Source organism: Trachinotus anak, unplaced genomic scaffold (genome assembly GCF_046630095.1).
Source record: "Trachinotus anak isolate AG129_WGS33_773 ecotype Australia unplaced genomic scaffold, CSIRO_AGI_Tana_v1 ptg000004l, whole genome shotgun sequence".
Taxonomy (NCBI): domain Eukaryota; kingdom Metazoa; phylum Chordata; class Actinopteri; order Carangiformes; family Carangidae; genus Trachinotus; species Trachinotus anak.
In genome coordinates, this window is record NW_027273855.1 from 13,725,554 (window position 1) to 13,750,630 (window position 25,077).

At 39.2% G+C, this 25,077-nt stretch overlaps 2 protein-coding genes across 23 annotated transcripts in view; both read left to right on the forward strand.

Annotated features, from left to right (window-relative positions):
- Window positions 1-1,332: 1,332 nt before the first annotated feature.
- On the forward strand, window positions 1,333-10,636 carry phf8 (PHD finger protein 8). 2 transcript variants are annotated; one of them, XM_071476167.1, is made up of 22 exons: window positions 1,333-1,640; window positions 2,242-2,581; window positions 2,722-2,807; window positions 2,920-3,046; window positions 3,369-3,529; window positions 3,691-3,832; window positions 4,021-4,207; window positions 4,307-4,469; window positions 4,568-4,655; window positions 4,991-5,097; window positions 5,207-5,298; window positions 5,484-5,573; window positions 5,674-5,955; window positions 6,063-6,145; window positions 6,243-6,412; window positions 6,615-6,700; window positions 6,935-7,056; window positions 7,325-7,656; window positions 7,761-7,856; window positions 7,946-8,055; window positions 8,525-8,885; window positions 8,972-10,636. In XM_071476167.1, the coding sequence occupies exons 2-22, from the start codon at window positions 2,484-2,486 to the stop codon at window positions 9,058-9,060; spliced, it is 3,072 nt and encodes a 1,023-aa protein (XP_071332268.1). In that variant the 5' UTR covers window positions 1,333-1,640; window positions 2,242-2,483; the 3' UTR covers window positions 9,061-10,636. The 2 variants fall into 2 exon arrangements, with proteins under 2 accessions (XP_071332268.1, XP_071332269.1); XM_071476168.1 differs by having other exon boundaries at window positions 2,245-2,581.
- A 677-nt stretch (window positions 10,637-11,313) lies between these two features.
- huwe1 (HECT, UBA and WWE domain containing E3 ubiquitin protein ligase 1) overlaps window positions 11,314-25,077 on the forward strand; it is a 42,243-nt gene continuing 28,479 nt past the window's right edge. For 11 of the 21 annotated variants that reach the window (XM_071476151.1, XM_071476162.1, XM_071476145.1 and 8 more), the window contains exons 1-23: window positions 11,314-11,370; window positions 13,107-13,176; window positions 16,657-16,706; window positions 16,861-16,930; window positions 18,202-18,300; window positions 19,912-20,118; window positions 20,248-20,400; window positions 20,494-20,556; window positions 20,714-20,791; window positions 20,910-20,960; window positions 21,047-21,215; window positions 21,301-21,401; window positions 21,560-21,710; window positions 21,822-21,949; window positions 22,035-22,175; window positions 22,308-22,413; window positions 22,567-22,674; window positions 22,758-22,859; window positions 23,021-23,101; window positions 23,346-23,452; window positions 24,378-24,555; window positions 24,643-24,734; window positions 24,813-25,033. In XM_071476151.1, coding sequence (XP_071332252.1) covers window positions 16,886-16,930; window positions 18,202-18,300; window positions 19,912-20,118; window positions 20,248-20,400; window positions 20,494-20,556; window positions 20,714-20,791; window positions 20,910-20,960; window positions 21,047-21,215; window positions 21,301-21,401; window positions 21,560-21,710; window positions 21,822-21,949; window positions 22,035-22,175; window positions 22,308-22,413; window positions 22,567-22,674; window positions 22,758-22,859; window positions 23,021-23,101; window positions 23,346-23,452; window positions 24,378-24,555; window positions 24,643-24,734; window positions 24,813-25,033 — 2,381 coding nt within the window. In that variant the 5' untranslated portion in view covers window positions 11,314-11,370; window positions 13,107-13,176; window positions 16,657-16,706; window positions 16,861-16,885. The other 10 variants (XM_071476164.1, XM_071476165.1, XM_071476160.1 and 7 more) reach the window with 6 other exon arrangements.

Genomic DNA, 25,077 nt, shown 5'->3' on the forward strand with positions numbered 1-25,077 from the left:
CATTGTGTGTGTGTGTGTGTGTGTGTGTGTGTGTGTGTGTTTTGTTATTTGTTTTTGGGTTTTTTTGTGTTATGCAATAATTTGCACTCCTGCAAACCACAGTGGCCTAATGTGGAGGTTTGAGGTGTCAGATTTTGACAGAAGACTTACATGATGGCCAAAAAAAGCCATTTGGTTCTTGCATTTATGAACCACTTGTATGTGTAACTTAAGTCACAATTAACATTGTTTTGCTTTTGTTAAAGGTGAGTTGTTGCCTCGTTATTGTCCAGAGATGCAACTAAAACAAAATGGCTGTAACAAATGCAGTAAAAAAGATGAATTGAATTTCAAAGTCTGCACTGCATTACCCCTAAGAGTATGAAATCATAATTTAAAAAGAGATATTCAAATTAGTTGATTTTTAAAATTAGATCCATTAAAAATATGGGTCTGTGCAAGCTGATTATCACGTATTAATGTACCACCAATCATTTCAAAATCTAAAAATTGTGGTATGCATTGAAGGCAAGTGTGATTTGTAGTAAAGGAATTACATATTCAAAAACACTTGAGCACAAACCTCACTTACATAGAAATGTGCATTTAAAGGGAAAACATTATTTTAAATGTATTGTTTTTATTTTATTTTTAATTTCATTTATTTTTTTAACTGACGAATAAATTAAAAGGTAAAATGTGCAATCTGAGATGACTACATTACATTATTTTATTATTTATCTTGTGATTTGTTGTCTCTCAGATGGATTAATTTTTAAATTAATTTTGAGGTGTACTCTAATCTGCTTTATTTCCAGTTAAAAATAAATGTATATCTTAATCAGTCTTGTCCTTTGTAAACTGCATATATTTTTTGCAGCACATCATAAATCTTGTTGACATAACATATATACAACAACAAAAAGGAGACATGGTGCCAGGAGGAGTAATTTGTCTATGCATTATACAGAAAAATATGCAGTAAAAGAAATGTATGATGCAGGAAGTTTCCTTTACATCGATTCAACATAAATCAATTAATATATAGGAAGAAAATATTTAAATAATAAAAAAGGTAGGCATTGCCATTCGATCAGTTTTCCTAGACAAACTTTTTTCATGAAAAAAATATGTGAAAATTGTTTCTTTGCTCACAAAAATCGCAAGAATAATTAATATTCAGTTGAAACCCTTCCAAAACAAGGTTTACATAGTATGTTGTATTTATGATTTTAATGTTAAATTTATTAAACGTATAAAATTTTGTCTCTGCAACTTTGTTTCCGCATTAGCGCCCCGCAATGTTTTGTCCTGAATGTAACTCCATACTTGACTGTCTGCAACTTTATTGTTTTTTCAACAGCGGACAGTGACGAACAACGGTCTGACGCTGCTGCCTTTGAAATGGCGTTGATGCAGTTAAATACGCCGTTATTTGTAGTTATTGAGCTCGTTTAGGTCGCTTCAGGTTTTTGTTTTCTGGTCCAGTGCGAACCTCTGGTTCAACCCTCCATATTGGGCAATATAAAGTTGATAAACAAAAATGTGGTGAAGAAAATTGTTAATAATTTACGTTGCATAATAAGGCCGCAGCTAACCCCGAGCTTGCGTAGGGATTACAACGGTTTTTGAATGCTTGGCCCTGCCGCGGCTAGATATCGGTGAGTTGCTAGCGTTAAACATCGATTTAGCTCACAAACGACGTTTCTTTGTTTAACTGAAATTAATTAGTTATGTCCAGTGAAGGTAGCGTTTGTTTCAGGTTTAAAAGCTAAATTAATTGCACAAACTCTTTCCTTGTATAACTTTAAGTTAACATCTTAGCAAATGCTTAGGATAGCTACATTGTTGGCTAACATTGCTAACTCATAGCGTGTTTACAAACAGCGAGCTAACGTTACAACCTGCCAGTTGTAACAACTCGTTAGCAGAAGCAAAAACATACTTATTTTAAATCTGTGAAGCACACAAAATACCCATTATCTCTCCAAAATTGTATCTGAAGAATATGAGAAAGTTTGATACTTAAGAGTAATGTTATATCAAAAACGAAGCGGTAACTAATTTCGCTATCTAGCGGGTTGACTTAGCTTACACCTCAGGTTTCAGGAGCAGGTTTATACACAAACAGTGTAAAGTGTTTCTCAGTGTTCAGCGTAAGTCTTTTGCTTAGGACATGCACTGTCTTTTGAACTGCATTTGCGTTGTTGTTGTGTCTTATGGCCAGCTATTAACACGTTTTGTTTTGCTTCTTTATTTCAGCAGGTGTCCTGGTGAATTCTAGGGGACATGTGTATTCTCAAAAGGAATCTGCAAGTGAAGTTACAGATTTACAGTTCAGTTAAATATTAACATTACCGTGTCTACATCAGTACTAAGTCTGTAGTTTGTTAAATAGTCCCTATCGCCTCAATTAGATTTTGACATCCTCACATTATTAAAGGTTTATAGCTAGTACACATACACAGACACACAGACACACAGACACACACACACAACTCAATATGGCATCAGTGCCAGTGTACTGCCTGTGTCGTCTGCCATATGATGTGACACGCTTCATGATCGAGTGTGATATTTGTCAAGACTGGTTCCATGGAAGGTAGGACATTTTCAGATTTATAATTGTTGTTTATGTATTTTATATATTTTGTTGTTTGTTTTATTATCTAGTTAGCTATTTTGCACATGCTTCCACTGATATAATAGTGTTTGGTTTTTTTTTTTGGTTTTTTTTTGTAGCTGTGTTGGAGTAGAAGAAGACAAAGCAGCTGAGATTGATCTGTATCACTGCCCCAACTGTCAGGTCACCCATGGGCCATCTGTCAGTAAGTTACCACTTCTATGTATACCTTTTATGAAATTATTCTGGTCTAATTGGTTTACTTAACTACATAGTACATTTATTGATCTTTGTCCTCTGTCTCTCCTTTTTCTTAGTGCGCAAACGCCGTGGAGGCAATAAGCAGACAGATGGTGGTGCTGCAGGAGGAAGAGATCCAAGTCGGCCCGTTAAGACAGGCAGTCCACAGTTTGTGAGAGAGCTACGGAGCCGCAACTTCCCAAGGTAAGTCTCTCCCACTGTCTTACAAAGACAAAAGTTTAATGTCCCCAAGTTTTGAAATAAAACTATGATTAAATGGTGTTCTGGTTGTACTGTATGTGTCATGTTGATTCAACAACTAAAATTGAAGTGTGAACATAAGGTACTTTTTTTTAGTTTTAGTGTTATTGCAATTGATTGCATTATATTGTTGTAGTGTTGATGTAGTACTTACCATCCTCTGGCAGTTTCTGCTTTTTGTTTGGCTGGAGAGCCTATGCCTTACTGCAACATAATTGTAAAGCATTCTGTGTTGTGCATTTGTCTGTCTGTATTTCTTTGACAGTGCGGATGAAGTCTTGCTAAAGCCGTCTGGGGCCCAGCTGACAGTGGAGTTTCTTGAAGAACATTCATTCAGTGTTCCTGTGATGGTGTTGAGGCGGGATGGTCTAGGCATGACCCTTCCTCCATCATCATTCAGCGTCAGTGATGTAGAGCACTACATTGGTAAAGTTTTGATGCATTTAGTTCAACATTTAGATATGTAGATCTGTATTGTTCTTAAAGATTTTTAGGTTGATATCTCTTGGGGAAACTGAAATTTGTTTTCTTCACATGTCTAGTCATCTACACTTTTCTCAAATTCATTCATTTTGTTCTAACTGCAGGTGCAGACAAAGAGATTGACGTGATTGATGTGTCTCGTCAATGTGACCTGAAGATGCGGTTGGGAGACTTTGCTGAATACTACAACAGCCCGAACAGAGAAAGAGTGCTGAATGTCATCAGCCTGGAGTTCTCTGAGACCAGGTACTTAAAGATATTCACTTGACTAACAGTTCAGTTTGTCATTATGATCCAGTGTCTTGTTACCTGAGTTTAATCAAATTCAGTTCATGTAAAAAATAAGTAAATGAGTACTTCATCATGTACATGAAGCTTTGATGTTATAGTTGTGCTATTTTTAAGACTAAAGACAAGTGTTGGTCTTGTTATAGGCTCTCAAACTTGGTGGAGACTCCAAAGATTGTGAGAAAACTGTCATGGGTTGAAAACCTCTGGCCTGAAGAGTCTGTGTTTGAGCGCCCCAATGTGCAGAAGTACTGCCTAATGGGAGTGAAGGATAGCTACACAGATTTCCACATTGACTTTGGAGGCACCTCAGTATGGTACCATGTCCTGAGGGTGAGAGATTTTTTTTACATTTTTATTTAATTTTTTTTTTTTTTTTTTTTTAAATAAATTGATGTTGTTTTAAGAGATTGTCTATCTTTTTCTGTTCAGGGTGAGAAAATCTTCTACCTGATTTCCCCCACCCCAGCCAACCTGGCACTTTTTGAGAGGTGGAGTTCTTCATCTAACCAGAATGAAATGTTCTTTGGAGACCAGGTTGATATGTGTTACAAGTGCTCTGTTAAACAAGGAAACACCTTGTTCATACCGACAGGTAAGCTGAAATGTTTCTGCTGGTTTTGCTAGTTGCAGATAAATGGGTTTAGCGGAGATAAATAATGTATACACTTTTGTCATTTGTTTGTCATCCAGGGTGGATTCATGCTGTCCTGACTCCAGTGGACTGCCTGGCCTTTGGAGGAAACTTCTTGCATAGTCTCAACATCGACATGCAGCTGCGGTGAGTTTTCTCAAGACTGCTCATGTCATCTTATCTTATTTGGCAGATCCTTGCTACTTTTCAGACAGGCCTTTGCCTTTCTGGTGTTATCTCCCACAGTCTCCCACACATTACACTGACTCTGTTGGAATTTGCCTAATCCTGATGCAGTGAAAACTTGAAAGTGCTAAAGTCCTAGTCCCTGAACTGTAGTTCCTCACTTCTATTTCCTAGGGCTCATACTTGTTGGGGATATTTGGTCAGAAATGGCCGCTGCTTTTTGCTCATATCTCTACAGAGATAATCTGCAAGTTTGTGTTAATCATGATTCATGTCTGACTTTTCCTCAATTTTAGAGCATATGAAATAGAGAAGAGATTAAGCACAGCAGACTTGTTCAGATTTCCCAACTTTGAGACTGTGTGCTGGTATGTTGGAAAGCATCTTCTTGATACATTCAGAGGTGAGGGATTTCACAATATTCATGTAATGTCTTTATGTGAATTACTTGGGTGGTCTGTGCTTACTGTTTGTCATTGTGACATTATTAACATTGTGCTATTTTTTCACAGGTTTGAGAGAAAATCGCAGACACCCTGCCACTTATCTGGTTCATGGAGCTAAGGCCCTGAACAATGCCTTCCGTACCTGGACCCGTAAAGAGGTAAGTAAAATCTTATTCTATCTTATTATATAATTGGCAAGCTTTAGAGATGCTGGTTGTTAGATCGTGTTCCCGTTTCACAGAGTCACAGTATCGGTATCCCTGTTTACTGCCTTTGTGCTAAGCTGAATGTAACTTTGCAAAATATTGTCTGAGATGATTGATAGTTACCTCTGTACCCTCAGGCTTTAGCAGAGCATGAAGTGGAGATTCCAGAAACCATCAATACTCAGACACTAGTGAAGGACCTGGCCAAGGAGATTCGTCTGGTTGAGGTAAGAAGTTGATTCGCTGAATGTTAGTGTAAATAGAATTTTTTTTTTCCTCCCCTTTTTTTCTTTTTTACTGACTCATCAGTACTTTCTCTTTTGGTAGGACATCTTCCAGCAAAACATCGGCCGCACTGGACCTCAGTTTCCTGGTTCACCACTCCCTAAAGCTCCCCTGACCACCTCTCAGAATTCAGGACGCCCCCCTGGAAAAAAGAAAGGGCCCAAGCCCAAAGAAGTCATTGGGGGTCTTGGGCCCCCAGGAACCAAGAAGAAGAGTCAAAAGGGGCTACTGAAAGCTGAAGCGGGAGAACTTGACCTCATTGAGATCCACACCAAACATACACTGAAAAAATTTCAACCTGGCAAGTCTAAAAACAAGAACAAGGTACAGGATATGCAGAGATTTACTATTACATTGGGAATGCTTACCTAGCTATTTTTGGTGTCTGAAAGTTTTGTCAACATATTTGCTTGCAATTTTGATTTTTCCAGTTGGAGCTACCATTAGAAGAGTTTGAAGGGAAGCTAAATAAAAGCAAACTGAAACTTGTGCTGACCAATGGAAAAATCCAAGGGTAAGCTTAGCAGCTATTTGGTGTGTTCCTATTATTTCTCTCATCTTAGAGTCCTACCAAAGGTTGGGGTTTATACCTGCTGTTTCTCTTGATTTAGTAAAAAGGATGGCAGCAGTAATGGTGCAGGGAGTGCTGGAAACTACAAACACCTTGCCATGGAGGGATCCAGTCTATCCGACCTAGAGTCTGAGGATGAGCTGCAGATTGACGAGACCCCCCCTCCACGACGCAAACCTGCAGGACCAAGCAAGAAAAAGAAACTAAGCGGTTAGAGTTTGACTTAAAGAAATAGTATTATGAATACTTCAATTAATGTAGTAGTTCTCAAATGGACGTATGTTTCTTTAATTTTCTTGCCCTGTCTGCAAAGTCAGTGAGAGCGCTTGAACTGTTGACCAAATGTAGTACCTAAAGTATGGTGTCAAAGCCACCTTGCTACTGTACCCTAACTGTTAAAACATGCCTTCAGGTCTTCCTAGGAAGTTGCCCAGAGCCAAACCCTGCTCTGACCCCAATCGCATCAGAGAGCCAGGGGAGGTAGACTTTGACATTGAGGTGAGATAATTAAGGCTACACCAATCTGGTTTTATGGAGCCAATGAATGTCATCTTTAAGCTGTAATAGCCAGTATAAGTCAGTAATTCAGTCCCCAAGATGGAAAAAATAATTTACTTCACACATGCCATTCCAGTCTTTAGATCTGTAAAGATTTGATCGTGACTACATTATGGCTTTTAGTTTATCTTTGGTTCAATAATAATAATAGCATATTCATGCATATGGCTTCAGGAGGATTACACCACAGATGAAGAGGCGCTGGCTGCCCATGGAGTGAAGGGCGGTGCAGGTGGCATTCTGGACTTACTGAAGGCCAGCAAGCAAGTGGCAGGCTTGGACTCAGTGACACTTAGGTTAGTTATCCTTTAATTTGATTTTAATAATGTTTGAACCTATGTTATGCATTTAGAACACACTCCCTTATCTTTGGGTATCAGTCACTAGACTAGAGCAAATTTTGAGCACAAGTGGGGAAAACATGTTTCATTGTGTTGCTGCACGAATCCAATAACCTTTGAAACATGAATAGTTCACATATTTGTAGTTGCTCTGGCTCTGTGTTCTGTCTAGGAGGTTATTTGCGAGACGGTGAGTGATTGCTTAACTCTGTCCTATTCTCAGTGAGGAAGCCCCAGCCTCTCCCAGTACTCGTGATGCCATTCAGGGTATGCTCTCAATGGCCAACCCTCCTTCCTCATCCTCGTCTTCCTCTTCTTCATCTCCCTTATCTATCTCTGGAGGCCTGACAGAGGGATTAGGGGTGGTCAAAGAAAAGGGTGGCAGGGCTGTGTGGGTGACTGGAGGGGTCAAAAAGACAGGAAATCCTGAGAAGAAACCTGTCATCCAACGGCCTGGGAAACGGCCAATTAAACGGCCAGCTCGTCACTTTAGTGATGAGGACAGTCCAGATGAGCAAGAGACTCTGGGAACCTGTTTTAAAGATTCAGACTATGGTAAGCAATACACTCAGTGACTTACAACCGCTGCTTTACAAGCACTGATGTTTATAGCTTTTATTGATCAATCCAGTGATTAATTATGGTAATCAATTTTTAAGTTTACCCATCCTTGGAGTCTGATGAGGAAGACCATGCTAACAAGGCTAAGATGAAGCGCAAGAAAAACTGGGATGACACACCTTGGAGCCCGAAAGGTAGCTGGCTTGAACATAGCGGCATGATGGATTAGATTTGCTTTTTAACTCTCTACAGGCTGATCCTTAAACATTCTTCTCATTTATAGCCAGGGTGATGCCCACCCTTCCCAAACAGGATCGACCAGCCAGGGAAGGGGCTAGAGTTGCATCTGTAGAAACTGGTCTTGCAGCTGCTGCTGCCAAGCTGGCACAACAAGTAAGTTGGGGGGGGGGGGGGTATACTGGTCTCAGAAGTATGTGTGTTGTAGCAACCATCAAGGACAGTTAGTTACTGTGAGGCTGAACATGTTGTGTCCAAAAAAGAGCACAGCTCTGTAACTTTGTTCTGAATATTTATTGTAGAGACAAAAAACATTACCTTATAAGATGCTCTACAATGATGCACTGCACAAAAAATAAGGGCTCTCTCCCCATCCTCTCTCACAGACAAAAAAAACCCCAATAACAAGCAGATGAGCAGGTGATATTAATTACCCACTGATGCTATGTCCTGGTGACACACACATACAGAAATGCTTCCACAATTTCCATCAAGGACTGAGTGACAGGAATTCTATTCAAATATGTCCCTTGCTCCTATAATGTGCCAAGTGAATAATGTGGAGTAAAAGGATCTTTCAATAAAAGATAATAACTCTTGTTTCTTTTTTTAAATTATGATTCAGGAGCAGCAAAAGCCTGCTAAAAGGAAGTACACCAAAAAGCAGCGTCCTCCTGCTCCAGTAGTCACTCCTCCCCCTGTTCAGACTGAGCCAGCCCCACCCTCCCCACCACCTGCTCCAGAGTCTGCAGCAGACTTCAGCCCAGAAAGGAGGATGGATTACTACTCTGCTAGTCTGTTGGACCATGAATATACAGCGGGTCCAGGACCTTTTGGCCCTGGAGGCCCTAGAGGTAGCGGTGCCATGGCCCCTGGCGTATTCCTCACTTCACGCCGACCTTCCCTGTCTCCGCAGAACAGCAGCTCTCACTCTGGTGCATCCCCTGCAGGTTTAGCCAGCCAAGGCACAACAGGAGTTGGTCAAGGTAAGCATAAACGTAAAACATTGACAGCATAATTGCATATCTGACAGAATATTTTCTCATGTATTTCCCTTTTAACCTTAATTTAGGGAAACGTCCAAAGAAGGGACTTGCAACTGCAAAACAAAGACTTGGAAAAATTCTGAAAATTCATCGCAACGGCAAACTTCTCTTGTGAGAGTTGTTGGAAATGTGGCTGAAGACTTAAAGGGGAATGAAGAAAACGGATTTTGTGAAAGTAGGTCTGAAGGAAATAGAGATAGTAATCTATATTTTGTACTCTAGGTAAATTTGTTTACTGTTTTCACCTGTTATTGAACCTGAATATATCTTGTCATACACCAAGTGTGCAGCCCAGCTAATCAGCAACCTGTTTTGGCACTCCCCTCATCCATAATCTGCCTAAAGGTACTTTAGGAGGCACATCTGTGACTTTAAACAAATCACTACAATACTTAAGATAAACACCGGCTGTGGTATATAGTTCCCTAATGATCACACATTTGACAACAGAAGATTATGGAAACCGTTTCAAAATGGCAGGTGAACAGTGATTTAACTAGCTAGATTAACTAGCGTAATAAATAAACAAAGCTGAATTGTTTCTTTATAACTTTTGTTATTTTTAGTGGCTGTATTTATGTAAAGACATTGTACTGTCCATCATAATTTTTTAAAAGGGAAAGGCAGGTAAAATGTAATGTCTGTATAGCCCAAATCCCACAAAAAGAATGACACACAGACACAGTCATGCAGTTGTAACATTGTATTTGGTTTCCTTTTACCTCATTAAGTCTTGTTTGGTAAGGTGGTTAAAACATGTCAGTCTTGACACACAATTAAGAGATCTGTAAAAATCCAGTGTGCACATGGTCAGCACCTAGTATGCCACATGTATTTACAAATTTGTCATTGTTTGTGTGACCCATTTTCCTCCATATACTGTGGCTCTACACAATAAAATAGAAAGTGCTAAACTGATGCCAAGAGTAACATACAATTCTATTTATTCTGATCATATTTATTTAACGGGGCAAAGTTTTGCCATCTCTTAACCTGTTTTAATGTAGTATGTTTTTACCACCGTATCTTCTTTGTCCCTTCTTTAATTATTTTCAACCACTTACCTGTACAAAATTGTATCCATGGCTTTGTTAGAATTTTTTACAGTTTAAGTTGTCATTGTAAATATTTGTAATATTTGTAATTTATATAGCTACAATGGAAAAACAAAACATTATTATGAGTTGAAGAGACTAGTTTCCTGCAGGTTGCCATAATCTGTGCCCCAAGGCATTCTGGGGCCAGATGTAGAGACATGCTTTCTTTTCACAGAATGTACTAGTGATAAAATGTTTGCAGAAATGTAGATTTAACTGTGTGAAAACATTGTGAAGGTGCAGGATATGAACTCATATGTAAATATATGTTGTAATTTAAGTTCTTTTATAGTTCAAAAACTTTGAAATCTTTCTTAACATAACTTGTACATGATACATTGCTGTATTTGGAAAATATCCAAAATAGTTCTTTTTTTATATTTGTACGCAGTGATTGTCATGCTTAGTTTGTCATGTTGTCTTGTTACTATAATATTGGAAGTGTGTTGGAAAAAATGCCCCTGTTAAATTTCATCCATTTAGTTTTATATTAATTGTTGTTGATATTCACTTTTGTGTTGGTGTGTACTGTGTGTTTAAAACATGATGTGTTTAAATACGACCTGGAAAAGATAAAATATACCTTGGGCAAAATTTCTTTTTTCATTGACTTTATTTAAGGAACACCAAATCACCAAAAGTGTGATTTGTGGGCCAAATGGATGGTTTTCTGTTTACTGCACTGAAGTCTACTGGAAAGATTTTCATTACCCTCGCTAATTTTTTTTGTATTGGAAAGTCATCATTAAGATACAACGGAATATTGTGTTGTATTAAACACATCTACACTTAATGATTTCTTCCAATGAAAGTACAATTTGATGCTTTGTGGTAGATACAAGATGGTAAAAAGCGACTTTAGATTTTACTTTTTAATGTTAACTGGTGACTACAGTTTTTCTCAGGGTTTATTTTCTTTTTCTTTTTTGTTTTTTGGACAAATTACTGTACTATTATTTTCATATCTCAACCATCTAAACATTATTTCCTTTGCTCTATTTTAAATACTGCTCAAACAGGTTAAATGCATTTGTAATTAAAATGTTAAAATTGTCAGTGAGTTTGAATACACTTTCATATTAAACTGAATTAAACTATATTTTTCATAAAGCCCAGAATTCTGCTGTGTGCTTTCGTGTGCACATCTTATCACAAGGTTGAGGCTGGAAATACCAGTTAATAGGCTGTTTGTCCACTAGCTTTGTTTTTCTACAACAATTACAAGGGAGTGCCCTCGGTAAACGCAGCTGCAGGTATTCTCGCGAGATCCAAACTGCCCTACCAGTCGCTAGTGCAAGATGGAGAAGCAAATGTAGCACGCATTCGAGGTAAGCAGAAAGACTTATTCCAGACTACTGACATGGGTTTAAGCTAACTGGTGGCTATATTTCCCCTCCTTAATAATTATCAACGGGGATTCTCACCCTCACTGGGATCCCAGACCACGAAACTGGTGTCTTTTTAAGGGTAAAGTACGAATCTTCTGCTGTGTAAACCGCCATTTTTAATTTAGCCATGATTCCACTGATGGAGCATTGTGCGGAGCTCTCATTGCTAGCTAGCTAGCCTCCCGCGAAACCCGCAAACATACACACACACTCATGTTCACTGTGTGTGGGTATGTGCGCCTCTGTACATCTACAAGTCAAAATCGTATCCTCTTAAAATGACTACTAGCGCTCCTCGAGAATAACCGGTGAGAGTTATTTGTGTCAGGTTGCAGATGTGACTTTTCGTGATCTACTAACGTTGCCGGTCAGAGCGGAATTGAAGGCGAAGTAACAAACGTTAGCCTAAACTGCTAGTGAACCTAGCTAACGTCACCTAACTAGCTTTTAACTTTGCTAACGTTAGCGCCGCGGTTGAGTTCACCTTAACTGCGTAGACCGCTGCCGTAATAATATTGACAAACTATGTGAGGTGATTTCCACACGGTTGCAACTAACGTAGCTAATTTAGGAGTGGTGAACGATTTAGGGAGTGAGTAATGTTTCTCAAATTACGGCTGTTACTGTATTTTCTGATGCAGATGATGATTTGAGCAGTTCATAACGTCAGCAGCTAATATTAACATTCATAGCGCGTTGTTGTTTTTGGATGTAATTGTCAAGAAAGGTGTCGTAGATTAAATGCGTTGATAGCGGTACCATCAGCCTACCCCATAGGTTTTGAGTCTTTGAACGCAAGTTGCGATGCCCCTCAATGAAGACAGCCAAGATAAATTAAATGTGAGCTAAATAAAGTGAATCTGTGATACCTCTCAGCATCCCATCAGTTCCTTGTCCCCCTCTTAGAAACTGACCATTGCAATGATATGACAACAGGAGGAGTGTACTTGTTGCAAAGAATGCTGCATACTGTTTTGATTCGTAATGTGTTAAACAATGACTGAACAGTGGACACAAAAGGCTAACTTTAAAGTAGCAACACTTAAAAGGCGGACTGTAAATGTTTTGTCCGGGAAAAAAATGAGCATGCACCCTAAATTTGAATCGTCTCAGTTAATTGTATGTAATCACATACATGTGATTGTATATACAATCATTTAAGTAGACTATTAAGTGACTTTGGCCTTGATATTCAGAATGCATGTTCTATCAAACAAAGCACTTCTGACATTTTGGTTGTTCACAATGAGGCTTGCAGACTCTGAGTCAATCTGATTGACCTGTCCAGGTCATGCACATGCATAGTGAAAGCAGGTCTGAGTTGAGCAGCCTAGTTGTGTGGCAGACAAATTAGTTGAACTTGGTTGGGAGTTATGAGTTTGTTTTCCATGCCTCCAATTAAGGATGTGTAACATGCATAGTGAAGATGAACATGAAGATGTCTGCGATTACAAACAAGCTAACTAAGAAGTTAACTTAGTTTTTTTCTGAATAATGTTTTAAAAGAACAGTAATAATAATATCGCTTGGTTTGCACAGTTGCCATAATTGCTCATTCTCTTCACCAAGACTAAGTACTTTAAGTGTAAATTTATCAGTTAAAGTGTTTTACCAATGATGATGCCTGAATTTTTATCTTTTCATATCTGATATGATTGTTTTCTTTATGTTTTCAGATAGTTTAAAGAAACTGCAAAGCTAGTCACGGATGACAATGTTGGAGCTATTCAACCAAAGTGGTTTCTGGTATGTATTGCTAACCTATTTACTACATTGACTGAAAGTGTTCTGATGAAACACATACTTAAGGGATACAGTAACTTGGCCTCAATATTTGCTTTCAAGTCTTTACCATCCTACAAAATAAGTTAATCTTGGCTTAGGGTTACTATCGTTAACCACACATAATAAACAATAACAACAAGGGGAAGTCATTTTCTACCCTTTTTCATACCAAAGTTGTCAGATATCTCTGGTAGTGAAATTGGGTATATCTGAAATATTTTGTTAAGCAACTCAAACAAGCATAGGTTCTTCCCATTTCTCAATAAAAAAAAGGTCAGCCTTAACAACTTATGTCCCCTGTGGTCTTATGTATCTATCCAGATGGTTTAGGCAAAATTTACTGTGATATGCATATATCAGCTGTAATTCACCTCAGTACAATGGAGCTCAGTGGCACAGGGTTTGCGCTGCTCATAACTCCAGAACATTATTTTGAAAAAAGCAATGTTATGTGCTACAGTTTAGAATCTGCCAAGATACAAGACAATATAAATATTTGTGATGAGCAATATCAACTTATATTGCATCATAATTTCTTAAACACATGGAAATCATTATAATTGAATTATGACAATCCAGAGATGTTCTGAAGAGTTTCATTAAGAGAGTCCCACTCATGTTAATGTATGCTTTAAATTTACATACAAGTAATGAACATGTGAATGAAATAAAATATTAAATATTGCCAAAATAAGTGTTTGGCATATCAGTTAATAGCATATCTGCTAAAAGAAGACTAGAAAAGTAAATAATAATTTTAAAATAATTGGAAGAGTTGAAAATTCATGAAATTCTTTTTTTTCTTTTTTTTTCTTTTTACTGCCGCTGAGTTTCATTGAAATAAATTTCAAAATCTAAAAAACAAATCTCAGCCAATCACCAAAAACGAACTGATTAACAGATCCTGTAGCACTGCGTAAATAGGAAAGTGCAGTAGGTTCTATTCTCTGGGTGTTAGCCTGAGCCCTTGACCTGTGTCAGTAGTGAAAGCGGACTGGTGCATCAGTCCTGAATAAAGATGGCATATTTGACATGATTACCACAGCCCGTCAGATATTATAATTGAGAGAACAGCTGTCAACACCCCAAAGTGGTGTTGTAGTTTTTCCAGAGGCTTCACTGAATCACATATGTCATACTGCAAGGCGCTGTTGGTGTAATTTTATTCTCTTTTTTAATTCTAGAGGTAATATAAGTGTTATGGTCTGCCCTATAACCCCCCCCCCACTTTTAAAAAATTTAACATGTAAGCCCCAAAACACCTAAGATAGTCAGTGTCCAGTGTTCATGTAGATCTATCAGGCGAGCTGCAGGAGAATAAATCAAGTGCATGATTACTGTTTCTTGGGGTAGGCAATATTGCCACAGTGGTACATATGGTGAAAGTAAAAGAACTACTAAAATGACGGAAGAATTATCAACGTTTACATTCATCAGTGATACCACTAGTTAGCTTTAATCAGCTGCCTTAAGAACTAGGATGCTACATGCCCCTTTGCTCCATTATTGACTGGTTTAGCCATTATGAAGTGTGCTCCAGTTTTAGTAAGTAGGCTTTACTTTTTATGCATGTATCACTTACTGCAGCTATGTTCATGCATTGTGTTTCAATATTTTAATAGTGAAGTATTTTTGGTCACTGTTGACAATCACTTGTTTATTACCTGTGATGCACGAGTAAAAGGCATGCCCATAAGATGAGGTTGACACTTGTGGCCTGATGGATTTTGATGAAAATAATTTTAAGGATTGTGTATTAATATTAATTATTGTAGTGTTTTTGGTCGTTTACTGCGGATGTTGTTAGTTGGACCTGTGTTTGTCTTAATTGTCTAAATTCGCCACATAAGAAATTACTGTGATTTATTTATTTTTTTGTTTGTTTTTGTTTTGTTTTGTTGTTTTTTTTAAATCTAGAGAAGGTCAGTTGCCCTATATTAATATGCACTACATCGATAAACAGTGGCTCCTTCTCAGCCGTAGCGTTATTCACTTTTTGCACACTACCCAGAGTCATGATGACTCTGCCAACAGCTAGTGCCTGTGTGCTATGGAAACAAGCACGGATACTCTGAAAAATAATACAACGGACGGATGAACAACTTCTTACCGAGTCGGCGACCGGTAGTCAATTTACCCGTGCGAAAATTGAAAACAAAACTCGCAGTGTCACGATAGACCCATCCGACAATGATTCAGCGAGTTATTATGCGTTTCTGCCTGCTACTCAACTAACGTTAGCTAGCTTGCTAGCTAGCGCGTGCTACGACTGCCTAGCAGAGGAACCGGGGTAAGACTCCGAGCCTGAGCAAAGTAACGTTAGCTGGTTCCAGGTATTTGACACACACCAATCTTTGTTCCGCTGGTCACCGAGTAGTGTTTACAGTTTCATTTTTACTGGGAGCGGGGATGGTGCAAGAGTGAGAAGTGCGGGTTTCCTTTTGCGGCCTGCGCAGCCCCGACCTAAATTAGTCAAGAGTCAGGTCAGGACAGCGTGGTGAATCTGTGAGATCTGGATTGACAGCTGTGGTACAAATGGCTAAAACTGGTTGATTTTCGGTTAACTACATTTTAGATGTTTGTCATTGATTACACAGAGGACTTGTTTGTGACTTGGCTGACTTTTGTATGGTCTGGCGGTATTCAAATGCTTTGAAGTATGTCAAGAGAATATCGTTTGCTAACGTTACCGGTAGCTCAGTGTTAGCTGGTCAGCTGCTAACATCAACTCCGCAGCAAACATTACTGATCGATTTCTTCAGTTCGTTGAGCTTCCTAACCTATTGTGTTTTGTTAGACGTGTTGCTAGCCAGTCATCAAGCAAACCCATCTCGTTTGTTACAAGTATCTGCAATCCTGCATATGTATAGTGACTTGTTAATATTAGGTAAATAACGTTATGCTGCTAGCAAGGGTGACGTTAGCTTGTTAGCTAGGTAGCTATAACTTTAACCTGTCAGCGTCACTTCAGTTGACGAAGGGCAAGCAGTAAGGTAGGGATCTGTTTAATTTAGATACTTGATTCTCAACTACGTGAAACGTAAGACAAATGTTTTAGGTCATTGAATAGGGCCCAGCCTAATTTGATTAACTTTGTGTCGTATGTTGCTAGCTAGTCACTAGCTATTGCTCTGCCTCAGTCTGCTTTTCGATGGTCAGACCTGGCTAGATAACAGACACAGATTTACTATCGTTATTACCTTGTAAATTATTGTAATCAGTCATGTGGTAGCTACTACAGATTCTTTAAGGAAAATAGCCATATTCACCACCCTACATTGATAGTGGAGTAGGCTCATGAACAAATGCAAGATCGTTTGCTAATTGTCTGTATTTTGTCATATGTAATAACTGCACATCATGTAATCATTTCCATATAATCAGGGTGGACTTTCATTCTTCCTGTTATGACCCCTTTTTTTTTGGGCCATCATTTTACAGGTAACGTGAGTGGAACATGCTGTTAAGTGGGAATTGCCAAATTATCTTCTGTAAGTACATTTCACATTTCAAGTTGTGTACAAATTAGAGTTTGAGAGAATTAGAATTATTACTTGTGTGTAGAACTAAGTAATTGTGTACCATTACACTCTGAAATTCCGTATGAAATGTTGTTTTTTGATATACATGGACATTTTTTAATAGGAGCAGCAAACAGAGATTATCGACAATGAAGGTCGACAGAAGCAAGTTAAAGAAAACTCCTACAGAAGCTGTGAGTATGCACAATACTACAATTTGGTCATTCCTAACCTCAATAGTGCCAAATTTCCATACAGTTAGGATTCCAGAATGAAGTTTACTATGGCTACGTCCATATTACTACATTTTAATTTAAAAACATATCTCTTGTGCGAAGTTTACACCTGGTGTCCACACTACTGCAGGGTTTTCCAGTGCCTACAACTGAGACTTTTTGGAAACTCTGGCCGTGATTTAGTTTGAAAATTCAAGGCTTGCATTGCAGTCTGGACTGGCGAAGCCGAGACTTTTGGAAACAATGATGTAGACACCCATGGTTGCTCCGTGATTGGGTTTTACCAGCCTTGACTACCAGTTGAAAGCAACAGGCATAACAAATTACAAGCATTAATGACCTTGTTTTCTTTGCTACCAGCTTCTGTGCAGTTAAATCTGCAATTTTAATGCTACAACTGTCATTGCTGTTTGTTGTTTGTAGTATTTTGTGTGACGAATCAGCTGCAGAGTAGACATTCTGCTTCCTGTTTACAACGGCTTGGGCGTGCTCAGTGTACATGAATGTGCATGTATGCATTTTCAGTATGTACAGACATTGTTTGTGATACGGAGCTAAAACGGGACTGGACTGAGATTGTCTTCATTTTAAAATGCTGTTCTAAAATGAAAACATATTAATGTGGACGTAGCCTATGTCCAAATGTGATAAGAGCCCATAATGGGGGTATAGCCCAAGTCATTTTCTACATAATAGTAGAGCTCGGTAAAAGGTGTTGCTTACTTTGATGTGTTTGACATTTGCACAAACAGAAATAGAAGCCTCACACCTATACCTTTTTTGTCCAACCATTTTACTGTGGCTGCCTCTTTTACCATTCCTCTCTTACAAAATGATATCAAAACAGTACTGAAAACAAGGTGGTCAGTTGCTCACTTTGGTGATAATAAGGATTTACTTCCTGTAGATGCTTCACTATAAAAGTCATAACAGGCTTACACATTTAAGCCACAGTGGGATGTTTTTAGTCTGCATAGCAGTAACAGAACAATTGCACCTCTGACTTTACATTAATGGGGAGTAGATAACGAAAGTGAAGGCTTCTGTCTATAGGTCAACAATAATTTGGGTTAGTGTGGTTTCCTCCTACTGTGAGTTTATGGAGGACAGCAAAATTTAATGTCTTGGTCATGTTACATTGCTGCTAAAGCTGTGCTAGTAGGGAAGAGGGATAGGTGGTCTGTGCACTCTGCTTGACTAACAATTTTGTGCTCCTTCTGATCCAACAGCCTGCTGACTGCAGGATACTTATAGAGAAGCTCAAGGCATGCAGTGATGAGCAGCTGCTGGTTGAACTGCAGCACATCAAGACCTGGAATATTGGCAAGGTAAGCCCCAAAGATTGACTTTCCTCCCTCTTTTCTTCAGGAACTCAGTCATAACATTGCATAGTTTTTCTGCTGGTCTGGGATTGTGGGGAATATCATGGATATAAAAGGTGAATTATTTTCTGTAAATACAGGCTAATAGAATGAGTTTGAAATTGAAATTTAAATGTGGGTAATCTATACCACATGCTAACCAGTAGTGATTCTTGCAATTTTTTCCATTCATCACAAGTAATTATTGTGTGTCAGTTATTTTGACTTTAGGGGTCACAGAGAAAGCTAGAGACAACAGAAAGTTTTCCTCCTAACTTAATACAGCCAGCTGTGACTGGACAGGCTAGAGTCACACTGATTCCTCTGCTGAGTGTCAGCTCATTAAGCTTTCATTGAGTCCCCTCCTGCTCAGTACAGCCAAATTTACTATTAAGTTGTTCTCGTATACGGATGGGTATCACTAAGATTTTAACAGTACTACTACTTTTATCTATACTTCGATACTGCTTATCGATCAGAGAGAGGGAAATGCAGATTAACTTCTGCATTGAGAAGAGCAAAAATGTATAACAGACAAATGTCTTAATCAGAAATGAAGGTGGTTAATGTGCAAGAGAACTGCTAAGTACCAACAATGAATAGGAAATCTATTTTCTTAATTTCTCAAGTGCTGAGAGCAGAACCGATAACGTTGGAGCTTATTGATACTATGGTCTTTAAAAATTTAGCCCTGGAGCCTGTTTAATGTTGGGTTTCGGTACCCATCTCTATTCTCATATTTTTTTTCTGTTGTCTCACAACCTAATCAGTATGAAATAGTGACTTAATCGTGGCTCATTATTACTACATGTCAGCCAGTAGTCATTCTTAAGATTCTGCACTGCAAATCATAATTAAGATTGCAACATTCTCAGACAAAATCAACATAAATACAGGTCAATGGTAACTGTACTGTGTGATCTGCTTTACTGACATTTGAAATGAGAGATCACAGGTTAATTCTCAGTTTTCAAAAAGGTCAGTTCTGAGGTGTCAAAAATGCAGTTTTAGTATGGATGAAAAGCTGGAACACAGAGAAAAATATTCTCTTTAATTTCACCAGCTTAATGTGGGTTTGGCTTGGACTGTTTGCCCACCAGGATGTCTTGATTGTTTAACAAGTAATTATGGTGACCCCATTTTTATGAGCATTTTGTTTATAATGACCCTGCTCCATCAAAAGGCCTCAAAAATAAGGCTGCAGAGAAGAACAGGTATACACTGTGTGCAGAGATTAGGAAACCAAATGTTGAAACCATTGTAAATAAAAATCAAATGAAAACGGTTAAACTTCTCCTGGTTGGTGGTTTTTCTGTTTTATTTTTAAACATTTTTCCTGGTTTAAAAAATGTAATGTCTATAACTACTGTGTATGAGCTTAACAAAAAACAATCCAACTAAGAAATAAATTTGTGTTATAGCATTATAAAATCGGTCATATGCTTGTTTTGGACTTGCTATCATATGTTCCTCAAACCTCAGAAAGCACTACCCCTTTGTTTTTGGGGAAAGTAAAAAGGTCAGGGATATTTAACATTTATTTTATTTATTGAAATTATATTTGTCTGTCTTCAACAGTGTGAGCTGTACCATTGGGTGGATCTGTTGGACCGCTTTGATGGCATCCTGTGTGATGCAGGCCAGACAGTGGAGAATATGTCATGGCTGCTGGTGTGTGACCGCCCCGACAATGGACAGCTCAAAGCCCTGCTTTTGGCAGTGCTCAACTTCACAGCCCTACTCATTGAGTATAGCTTCTCTAGGCACCTCTACAGCTCCATAGAGGTAGGCTTGCACTTAGTACACTTGCAACCACTACTCTTCATTTGTGGACTACACATATGTCACAGAGGAAAAAGTAAAATAACTCACAAATTTTACCTTCTTTTCTCTACCATTCCTATCCCCTTACAGCACTTAACCACCTTGTTAGCATCATGTGACATGCAGGTGGTCCTGTCTGTGCTGAACCTGCTCTATGTGTTCAGTAAGCGCTCCAACTACATCACAAGACTGGGATCTGACAAAAGAACGCCTCTACTGGCCCGTCTGCAACACCTGGCTGAGGTCGAGTGCATACCATTGTTTTTCTCTTGCCATGATTCCAGCTGTCCCTTGAGAAAGAGCTGTATTGTTTAGTCTCTGTGTTCTCTTTTGTAGAGCTGGGGAGGAAAGGAGAATGGCTTTGGTCTGGCTGAATGCTGCAGGGATCTGCCTATGACGGTGAGAATGATTTTCAATAACTGTTTGTGTCAACTACCTAAAGCTATAGCACATCTAGTTTGATGTTTATAAATAAGGGCTGTCAAATGAGACTAATTAACTACAATTTATAAACTGTCTTTACTTACTATACTGTCCCCCATTGGTTCATGTGCAGAAGTACCCTCCCAGTGCCACCACACTGCACTTTGAGTTTTATGCTGAACCAGGCCCTGAGGTCAAAGTAGAGAGGAAGGTAAAGACAAACATTTATCGATGCAATTATTATGTAATAAAAACTAAAGATATGCATGGATTATTGTGTTGATGGTCCAACTTCTTCCTAATGCTTTCTATACTCTTTATTTCCCCAGCAGACAAGTAGTAACACACTACACTATATTCACATCGAGCAGCTTGACAAGGTACAGTTGGATTTTGATTATGTCACTGACAGTGGCGTTATGATACCATGGGTTCTTTACCTTACACATGGTGTCCTATGTCTTAGATTTCAGAGAGCCCATCTGAGATCATGGAGTCGCTGACAGCGATGTACAACATCCCTAAAGACAAACAGACCCTGCTGTTCACACATATTCGACTGGCCCATGGTTTCTCAAATCATAAGAAGAGGTTGCAGGCTGTTCAGGCTCGACTGCATGCTATCTCTATACTAGGTGAGTAGACACTGCCTTCTTAACTTAAAGTGACAAATGGTTTTGTTTCAAGTTTTAACTGCTGACTTTTTCGGTTTCTTTCCAGTGTATTCAAATGCACTCCAAGAGTCAGCCAACAGTATTCTGTATAATGGCTTGATAGAGGAGCTGGTGGATGTATTACAGATTACAGACAAACAACTTGTGGTGAGAGAGTTGCTTTTTCTAACATGAGATATCTTTTTCTACTTAGTTAGACCAAAAGTACTTTAATGTGTGTATTCTCCATTGTTAATTCTGCAGCGTGGTCAAGTCCTGTTTCACTTTCTGTTTTCTGAAATAATGTATTTGATTTTGTTCTACAGGATATCAAGGCAGCATCTTTGCGCACTTTAACTTCGATTGTCCATCTGGAGAGGACACCCAAACTTTCCAACATAATCGACTGCACCGGCACTGCCTCATACCATGGCTTCTTACCTGTGTTGGTGCGCAACTGTATACAAGCTATGATAGGTGAGAATGCAGCGAGAACTTCTTGTGTAACAGTTAAATGTTTTATAAGTAAGGAAGTATGACAATTATAAATGGAAGCCTGTTTGTTAACCTTTCATTTATGTTTCCTAGATCCTCTGATGGAACCATACCCACACCAGTTTGCCACTGCACTCTTCTCATTCCTCTACCATTTGGCTAGCTATGATGCTGGAGGGGAAGCCCTTGTCTCCTGTGGCATGATGGAAGCCCTCCTGAAGGTACATCCGGATCCTAACAGTATGTAATTACCAGTTTTATTTTCAAAAAGTTGAAGTTGGCCACTTGTTATCTTTTACTTTGTAGGTGATCAAGTTCCTGGGTGATGAGCAGGACCAAATCACCTTTGTTACACGAGCAGTACGGGTCGTGGACCTCATCACCAACCTTGACATGGCTGCCTTTCAGTCCCACAGCGGCCTTTCCATTTTCATCTGCAGGCTAGAGGTTTGTTTATGCATTTTGCATTTCTCTATTCCGAACAATGCAAACTTGAGCAACGGGGTCACTGAAATGTCGACCTAACCTCTGGTCTCACTAGTCCTCTTGATCACTCTCTCAATCACTTTGTATACATAGCATGAGGTGGACCTGTCGAGGAGAGAGTGCCCCTTTGTCATCAAGCCAAAGATTCAGAGGCCGAGCGCAGCTGTGGAGTCTGAGGACATGGACACAGACATGGAGAGTAAGTCGCTGTTCCTAAGACCTATGAAAGGTTCTCACCTTCAGAAATGAATGTCTATAGGTTGAGGCTAAAATTTAAGGTCTAGGCTATTCATAATATGCTGAGAACCTCTCTGCTATTGTGTTAATTTTCCAAAATGATGTATTCAATTAGTGTCAGAAGTTGCCATGGAAAGCAGCCCTGGACCGTCAACATCTTCTGGCTCCAGACCAGAGGCAGACCACCGAGCACAGAGCGGCACTGCAAACACGCCTCGTGCAGGTACACATAGCACACAGATACAAACAAACAGTTGTTTCTATTGCATTCTGTCATCACAATTACACTCTGTCACGTATTTCTAGGTATGCAGTGTATCCCCCAGAGGGCAGCTCTATTGAAATCAATGCTAAATTTCTTGAAGAAAGCCATCCAGGACCCTGCCTTTTCTGATGGTATCCGCCATGGTAAGTCATGGGCATTCTCTCACTTGTTTTGTAGGTAAACTCAAGATCAAGGGTGTCATACTCATCATGTTAATTCATGTTGTTACCTTAAGATCTACACTTGTCATTGTGCAAATGTTGGCTGTTAACGTGTGTATCTTCACCCTCTTTTTTTCTCCAAGTAATGGATGGGTCCTTGCCTACCTCACTCAAGCACATCATCAGTAATGCAGAATACTATGGCCCCTCACTCTTCCTTCTAGGTGAGTTTAGAGCAGCTCCTCAGATAAGTCCTTCAAGTACTCTTTTCACCGAGGTAGGTGCTGTCACTCAACTTCAGGGATGCAAAATGTATGTCTATTAAACTGTATCAACTAGAAAAGGTAATTGAATGTGATGACATTTCACTGTCTGCTTTAATTTAATGTAAAATTTGTTATTGTTTTGGATCATGATTTCTTTTTTTCTTGTCCCCCTTGCTCTTGTCTTTGTCTTTCGGGTTTGTAGCGACAGAGGTTGTGACGGTGTTTGTGTTCCAGGAGCCATCCCTGCTCTCCTCCCTGCAGGATAATGGTCTCACTGATGTCATGCTGCATGCCCTTCTCATCAAAGACGTGAGTTTCCAGCACTGCAGTTGTATGCTGCGTTTTTTTGTTGTCTCCTTTTTTTTTTTCCTTGTCTCTGACAGTCTATGAGAGATCAATATTATGTTTCATTTTCTCTCATTCATTTAACACATGTACTGAATATGATTTCTTAATTGTTATTTAAGTGTTTCAGCTGTCTCCATGCATAGTACAGTCAATAAATTACCCTTATCCTGAGCGCTTCATTTGCTTTGAATATTGATTGACTGTCAGTGTGAAAGGGTTGTCCTGTGTCTGTTGGTCATGGCTCAGACCTGTGCATATATTTAATTAAATTGAAAAAACTATAAGCTTTAGTGTATAACCATTATCACCCGGTGGTAACATCCAGTCACCTCCAGATGGATCAAATATACCTGAACCCCACCCTCCCACAATTAAAGATTACATTATTTATAGTACTTTGTTACAGTACGTTGTTTTAATTAATAGATTTCAAATTACATTTCTGAAGTGTGAATACCACAAAGTGCATGTAATATAGCAGACTTGCATGAGAAATTTAATTTTACTCATTCATGAGAACCTCCATGCTTTCATGCTGCCCATTGAGTTGCGTTATCCACTTATGTAAAGAAGTTCTGCTCACTTGTTTTACTCGTCCTAGATGTGTGTTTCTCCTCTACTGTAAGAATAAGAACATTCTTTAAAAGAAATTAAAAGTGTGGGTATAACAGGCTGACCCAAGTCAGATTCTGGCATGTTGTGTGAGGAACAATGCATGTCAATGAATTGTGAAAGGGTTTACAATGCAAGCTAGCACTGTTTATAAAAAAAAAAAAAAAGTGCAGGTTGATGGGAGGGAAATGGTATTAGTTCATCTTTTCCACTTTCACTCTCTTCCTTGTTTTACTTTTATTGCATGTTCTTCATTGTGTCTCTTTTTTTCCAGGTTCCAGCTACCCGTGAGGTGTTGGGTTCTCTTCCTAATGTGTTTAGTGCTCTGTGCCTGAATGCGAGAGGCCTGCACTCCTTCGTTCAGTGCCAGCCGTTTGAGCGTCTCTTCAAAGTGCTTTTGTCCCCTGACTACCTGCCTGCCATGCGCCGGCGCCGCAGCTCCGACCCTTTGGGTTAGTTGGATCGTATATGCTGTGTTATTCAGTTTTTCCACTGTGTGACCTGCTTGAGTGGATGATATGTTCTGTGTTTGGCTTCAGGTGACACTGCATCCAACTTGGGTAGTGCTGTAGATGAGCTCATGAGACACCAACCAACTTTGAAGACTGATGCTACTACTGCCATTATTAAGGTAGTGTACCTTGTTTTGTACTCTTTGAAAGTCATCACATGATTTGGCAAGATGATTAAAGCTAAATTGGTGTTACAGTTACTGGAGGAGATCTGCAACCTAGGTCGAGCCCCTGAGTACATCTGCCAGAAACCGTCTATCCAGAAAGCAGATGGCACTGTGACAGTGCCACCAGCACGCTCCAGCCACGCTGCTGAAGAAGCTTCAAGTGAGGATGAAGAGGAAGAAGAGGCCCTCCATACATTCAGCCAGCAGCAGGGGGAACCAGAGAGCAACAGACAGTCAGTGCCACTTGAACTGTATGACGCTGAGTTCATAACACAATAGAATAGAGCAACAACTC